The sequence below is a fragment of the Tachysurus vachellii genome, chromosome 2 (genome assembly GCF_030014155.1).
Source record: "Tachysurus vachellii isolate PV-2020 chromosome 2, HZAU_Pvac_v1, whole genome shotgun sequence".
Classification (NCBI taxonomy): Eukaryota; Metazoa; Chordata; class Actinopteri; order Siluriformes; family Bagridae; genus Tachysurus; species Tachysurus vachellii.
The window spans coordinates 38,668,461-38,675,960 of record NC_083461.1 but is presented as its reverse complement, the minus strand read 5'-3'; the positions used below and the strand labels follow the sequence as shown (position 1 = coordinate 38,675,960).

Genomic DNA, 7,500 nt, shown 5'->3' with positions numbered 1-7,500 from the left:
TTCCCCATACCTGTGAGCTATCTACCCTCTTCCCCATACCTGTGAGCTATCTACCCCCTTCCCCAAACCTGTGAGCTATCTACCCTCTTCCCCATACCTGAGAGCTATCTACCCTCTTCCCCATACCTGTGAGCTATCTACCCTCTTCCCCATACCTGAGAGCTATCTACCCTCTTCCCCATACCTGTGAGCTATCTACCCCGTTCCCCATATCTGAGAGCTATCTACCCTCTTCCCCATACCTGAGAGCTATCTACCCTCTTCCCCATACCTGTGAGCTATCTACCCCCTTCCCCATATCTGAGAGCTATCTACCCTCTTCCCCATACCTGTGAGCTACCTACCCCCTGCTCCATATCTGAGAGCTATCTACCCTCTTCCCCATACCTGTGAGCTACCTACCCCCTTCCCCATATCTGAGAGCTATCTACCCTCTTCCCCATACCTGAGCGCTATCTACCCCCTTCCCCATACCTGAGCGCTACCTACCCCCTTCCCCATATCTGAAAGCTATCTACCCTCTTCCCCATACCTGAGAGCTATCTACCCCCTTCCCCATATCTGAGAGCTATGTACCCTCTTGCCCATATCTGAGAGCTATCTACCCCCTTCCCCATACCTGAGAGCTATCTACCCCCTTCCCCATATCTGAGAGCTCTCTACCCTCTTCCCCATACCTGAGCGCTATCTACCCCCTTCCCCATACCTGAAAGCTATCTACCCTCTTCCCCATTTCTGAGTTCTACACGAGTTCATTCACAATTGACTAGTCACTGTGATTGACAGGGCAGAGAGACTAAGCCCCTCCCACCCATCTGTGATTCACTTCTGAACATCCTTTTGCATGAAAGCCTGCGACAGAAACATCTGTAACTTTCATTGGGATCTGGTTCAGTGAACAGAACTCCTGACATCTGCTTCTACTCGTCTCATGTGAACGTTAAAATGACGGCTCATGGAACTGCAACAAGAAATACTTTAGCACACGGCTTGCTAAAGTACCAGGGATGGTAAAGACTGATGGGGGGAATAAAAGGCGAGGCGGGACATCCCTCGACAAACGGAGCTCAGTTAGTAGCTATCAAAGTGCTGCCTCCTCAAAGGTATCAAGGAATTAAAGCAGATGCTGTCTGTTTCAGACACGCCTAACTCTGAAAAATAATGAGAGAGAGAGAGAGAGAGAGAGAGAGAGAGAGACCTTACACTGAAAAATAATGTGAGAGAGTGAGAGAGAGAGAGAGAGACAGAGAGACCTTACACTGAAAAATAATGTGAGAGAGTGAGAGAGAGAGAGAGAGAGAGAGAGAGAGAGACCTTACACTGAAAAATAATGAGAGAGAGTGAGAGAGAGAGAGAAATTAGCTAACAGAATTGTACAGACTTGTGCATGGGTCTCATTATCTGCTAACGCAACCAAATTGTAGGCTCCTGTCCAATTACAGCTGACTAACTAGGTCATGGACTATGAGAGAGAAGAAATACGAGAAAGCGACAGACGAAGAAAATGCAATGCAGGAAGAAGACTACAGAGCTGCGGAAACTGCACAGTCATCTCTGAAGTGCAACTCAGCCGTGACTAATACAAGCTGTTTCTGTGTGCAAAAGTGTGTGTGTGTGTGTGTGTGTGTGTGTGTGTGTGTGTGTGCGCGCGCGCACGTTCGAGTGGATTAAACATGTTCAATGTCCTTACAACAACAAAAAAATTCTCCTTCACTAGGAGACAGAGAGACCACGCCTCCTTCACTGTGAATGACAAGCATATAGGCCACACCCCCAGCACTAAGACAGAGAGGCCACGCCTCCTTCCCTGGGAGTGACAGACACAGACCGCACCTCCTTTTTGCTACTTACTTCTGTCTGCCTCTCGTTCTTTCTTTCTTCTTTCTTCCATTTTTCTCTCACCCTTTCCTCTAGCTCATCCAAACACACGTCCTGAAGGATTTATCACATGTTCCTTAACGCTCCACTGTGCCAAAACTTTCCAGCACACACACATTTTGTAGGTCTTCACTTCAGAGAGAAGAACAATTTGTCTGCACACTTCTTTTCTTTTAATCCTGGGAGAGTGTGTGTGTGTGTGTGTGTGTGTGTGTGTGTGTGTGTGTAGACGCAGTGTAACAAACACCCCAAGAGCCATATACTCTCTCCTCTTTTCAACCAAACCATCTGATACAAGATGTGTGCGTTGTGTTTACTGCATGAATGTGAAACGTGTGTGTGTGTGTGTGTGTGTGTTACCTGTGCGCAGGTATTTTGCGATCCCCGGCTACGAGCACCACGTCACATAGTTTGCGGGTCCTCAGGTAGGTCTCCATGCGCTTGAAGGTGTGTTCGGCGTGGCTGTGCGACTGGAAGAGTTCATCAGGCACACACGGCTCCATGGACACGCATGAGGACAGAGTTGCGCTGCTGTTTGATGTCCTGAAGTAAAACACACACACAACACACACACACACAACACACACACACACAAAATAAGTCTATATGTTTTTGAGTTATAAAGAAAAGCGTGTTGTAACTGACATGGTGACTGTAATGGAAGGAGGCTTCAGTATCAGTGAAAACGTCATCAACACATCTATACTAGACAAGAAGCAAAACACAAACACACACATTTCACAGGTACAAACAAAAACACAAACATTTCACAGGTACAAACACAAACACACACGTTTCACAGGTACAAACACAAACACACACGTTTCACAGGTACAAACACAAACACACATTTCACAGGTACAAACAAAAACACAAACATTTCACAGGTACAAACACAAACACACACGTTTCACAGGTACAAACACACATTTCACAGGTACAAACAAAAACACAAACATTTCACAGGTACAAACACAAACACACACGTTTCACAGGTACAAACACAAACACACACGTTTCACAGGTACAAACACAAACACACACGTTTCACAGGTACAAACACAAACACACACATTTCACAGGTACAAACAAACATTTCACAGGTACAAACAAAAACACAAACATTTCACAGGTACAAACACAAACACACACGTTTCACAGGTACAAACACAAACACACACATTTCACAGGTACAAACAAAAACACAAACATTTCACAGGTACAAACACAAACACACACGTTTCACAGGTACAAACACAAACACACACGTTTCACAGGTACAAACACAAACACACATTTCACAGGTACAAACAAAAACACAAACATTTCACAGGTACAAACACAAACACACACGTTTCACAGGTACAAACACAACCACACACGTTTCACAGGTGCAAACACAAACACACACATTTCACAGGTACAAACAAACATTTCACAGGTACAAACAAAAACACAAACATTTCACAGGTACAAACACAAACACACACGTTTCACAGGTACAAACACAAACACACACATTTCACAGGTACAAACAAAACCACACACACATTTCACAGGTACAAACAAAACCACACAAACATTTCACAGGTACAAACACAAACACACACGTTTCACAGGTACAAACACAAACACACACATTTCACAGGTACAAACAAAAACACAAACATTTCACAGGTACAAACACAAACACACACGTTTCACAGGTACAAACACAAACACACACGTTTCACAGGTACAAACACAAACACACATTTCACAGGTACAAACAAAAACACAAACATTTCACAGGTACAAACACAAACACACACGTTTCACAGGTACAAACACAACCACACACGTTTCACAGGTGCAAACACAAACACACACATTTCACAGGTACAAACAAACATTTCACAGGTACAAACAAAAACACAAACATTTCACAGGTACAAACACAAACACACACGTTTCACAGGTACAAACACAAACACACACATTTCACAGGTACAAACAAAACCACACACACATTTCACAGGTACAAACAAAACCACACAAACATTTCACAGGTACAAACAAAACCACACACACACATTTCACAGATACAAACAAAACCACACACACACACATTTCACAGGTACAAACAAAACCACACACACACATTTCACAGGTACAAACAAAACCACACACACGCACACATTTCACAGGTACAAACAAAAACACACACACACACATTTCACAGGTACAAACAAAACCACACAAACATTTCACAGGTACAAACAAAACCACACACACACATTTCACAGGTACAAACAAAACCACACACACACACATTTCACAGGTACAAACAAAACCACACACACACACATTTCACAGGTACAAACAAAACCACACACACGCACACATTTCACAGGTACAAACAAAAACACACACACACACACACATTTCACAGGTACAAACAAAACCACACAAACATTTCACAGGTACAAACAAAACCACACACACACACATTTCACAGGTACAAACAAAACCACACAAACATTTCACAGGTACAAACAAAACCACACACACACACATTTCACAGGTACAAACAAAAACACACACACACATTTCACAGGTACAAACAAAAACACACACACACACACACATTTCACAGGTACAAACAAAAACACAATTAATAGCAGCCTAAAAATAAATGCTTTCTTTAGAGCAGCTGGTAATCAGCAGTGATGTGAGATTTAGCCATTAAACAAAGCAAGTAATTAATTTAGTCTCTGATGGTTTGCTGTTCTTTCACTCTGTTTCTCTCACCAACTCGTTTTACGTCTCTTTCCTCCCATTCTCTCTCTCTCTCTCTCTCTCTCTCTCTCTCTCTCTCTCTCTCATGTATTCTCTCCTTTCTCATCTTGCTCTCTTTTCTTCCTCTCTCTTCGTGTCAGAGCCCAAACAGCCATGATGCGCTCCATAAATCTCTCTATTGTTATTGCTTTCTCTCTCTGCTCTTAACTTCAAAAGGCCTCTGGGCATCCGAGAGCTTTTAGAATAATTAATACTCTTCACGCTGATAATTAATCGCACACCTCGAATTGCAGCCTCGTTACACGGCAGACGCTCGGACTGAAAACGGCACCTCGTCCTCGTGAAGTGTAACCTTGACATTTAAAAGACAGCGATTGGTGTTTTTATTGAAGAACAAAGAGGACACAAAGGAGATGGTGAAAATACTTCAGGTACAATATTGAGATTCTGTTTCAACCTCAGACACTTCAAAATTCTGCGAAATTCACATTTGCTAATCTTTTCTCTCGCACACTTGTTTCAGATACGAAATTATTTCACCGTTACTGCTTTTACCTCAAACTCGAAATTTCTCACAGTCGCTACTTTAAACTCGCACACAAAAGCTCTCAAATTCAGATTTTATTTCTTGAACACAACACAAGCTCTCTCATTTAGTTCTTTTACCTCACACTCACAAAATCAATTAGCATTCAATATTTTATCTCTTGCATTTACTTTTTATTTCACACACAAAATGGCCTTACATTTACTACTTTCACCTCACACACACACAAAATGCTCTTACATTTCCTCTTACCTCACACACACATACAGCTCTCACATTTACTGTTTTTACCACACAAAAAATGCTCTCACATTTCGTCTTCCCTCACACACACATACAGCTCTCACATTTACTATTTTTACCACACACAAAATGCTCTCACACTTCGTCTTCCCTCACACACATATACAGCTCTCACATTTGCTATTTTTACCACACACTAAATGCTCTCGCATTTCCTCTTACCTCACACACACATACAGCTCTCACATTTACTATTTTTACCACACACTAAATGCTCTCACATTTCCTCTTACCTCACACACACACACACATACAGCTCTCACATTTGCTATTTTTACCACACACTAAATGCTCTCACATTTCCTCTTACCTCACACACACATACAGCTCTCACATTTACTATTTTTACCACACACTAAATGCTCTCACATTTCCTCTTACCTCACACACACACACACACACACAGCTCTCACATTTGCTATTTTTACCACACACTAAATGCTCTCACATTTCCTCTTACCTCACACACACATACAGCTCTCACATTTACTATTTTTACCACACACTAAATGCTCTCACATTTCCTCTTACCTCACACACACAATATTCTCTCACATTTACTATTTTATACATCATTTAGCATTCAATATATTACCTGTTGCATTTAATCGTTTCACACACATTTCACACAGAAAATGGCCTTACATTCACTACGTTTACCTCACACACCAAATGAAAAAAAAAACTTTCGTATTAACTTGCTTTCGTATTTACTGATTTTACCTCAGACTCACAAACTGATCCACACATTCACTTTTATTTTACCTCTCACACACAATATACTTCATATTCAATACTTTTTCACTCACATGAATTTTTTTTTTTTTACATTATTTATTATTATATTTATAAAATGTATATAATTTGGTCATAAGCATGTTACATATATAAAGTAACAGTATATAAGGTGTTAGTTACTGAACAGACACCAAACACATCCCAGTCACTTTCTAGGAGTTTTCTTTTAAAAGTGATGAATCAACTAAGTGAAAGCAGTGAAAATGCTTTGTATAGTAAGAATGTTGCTGAAACAAAAGCATGGTAATAATATTCACACACACGCACACACACACACTCTCTCTCACACATTCTCTCTCTCTCACACACGCACACACACACACTCACACACACTCTCTCACATATTCTCTCTCTCACACACACACGCACACACACACTCACACACACACACACACTCTCTCACATATTCTCTCTCTCTCTCACACACACACACACACACACTCTCTCTCACACATTCTCTCTCTCTCTCACACACACACACTCTCTCTCACACATTCTCTCTCTCTCACACACACTCTCTCTCACACATTCTCTCTCTCACACACGCACACACACACACTCTCTCACATATTCTCTCTCTCACACACGCACACACACACACTCACACACACTCTCTCTCAGTAGTAGTTCCTGTGCTGTGAGAAGTGTGTTACTCCTAACGCACTAGGCTCCTGAGTGCACTAGGATGGAGTCGAGTGTGTAACGGTTTCAGTCGCCACGTAGAATAAACCCAGCACGCGCGTGCAGTCAGGAAGGAAGTACCGCAAACTTCACTCACGTACAACTTCTGAAAGTTTACTGTTTATAACGTTCTCCTAAAGAGAACACGGTGTTGTAGAATCATGTCGCGGTTACGCTTTGACTAGGACTCTCACACACACACACACACACACACACACACACACACACACACATCTGGAGCGGATGTTTACACAAAACTAACACACATCGGTGTGTTTACCTGCACGAGCTCGATTCGCTCTCCCCTTTGGTGGTGTTGTTGTTCTCCGCGTCTTCGCCCGTGGTGCCGTTACGTTGTTCGGTGCCCTCGCAGGTCACGTCGGAAGCGGAGCGAGAGTGAGACGGAGACGTGAACGCGGTGCTTCCGCACTCCTGCTGGCTCGTGGAGCGATGAGGAGGAGGAGGAGGAAGAGGAGGAGGAAGAGCACACGCGGAGGCGCTCAACTTATTTCGGT

General features: G+C 42.5%; 1 protein-coding gene across 1 annotated transcript in view; it reads right to left on the bottom strand.

Moving 5' to 3' along the window:
* klhl5 (kelch-like family member 5) overlaps nt 1-7,500 on the bottom strand; it is a 27,054-nt gene that overhangs the window by 19,222 nt on the left and 332 nt on the right. The window contains exons 1-2 of the mRNA XM_060864629.1: nt 7,266-7,500; nt 2,239-2,421 (exon numbers count right to left, since the gene is read on the bottom strand). The exon at nt 7,266-7,500 is cut by the window's right edge and continues 332 nt beyond it. Coding sequence (XP_060720612.1) covers nt 2,239-2,421; nt 7,266-7,500 — 418 coding nt within the window. The remainder of the gene's footprint in view (nt 1-2,238; nt 2,422-7,265) is intronic.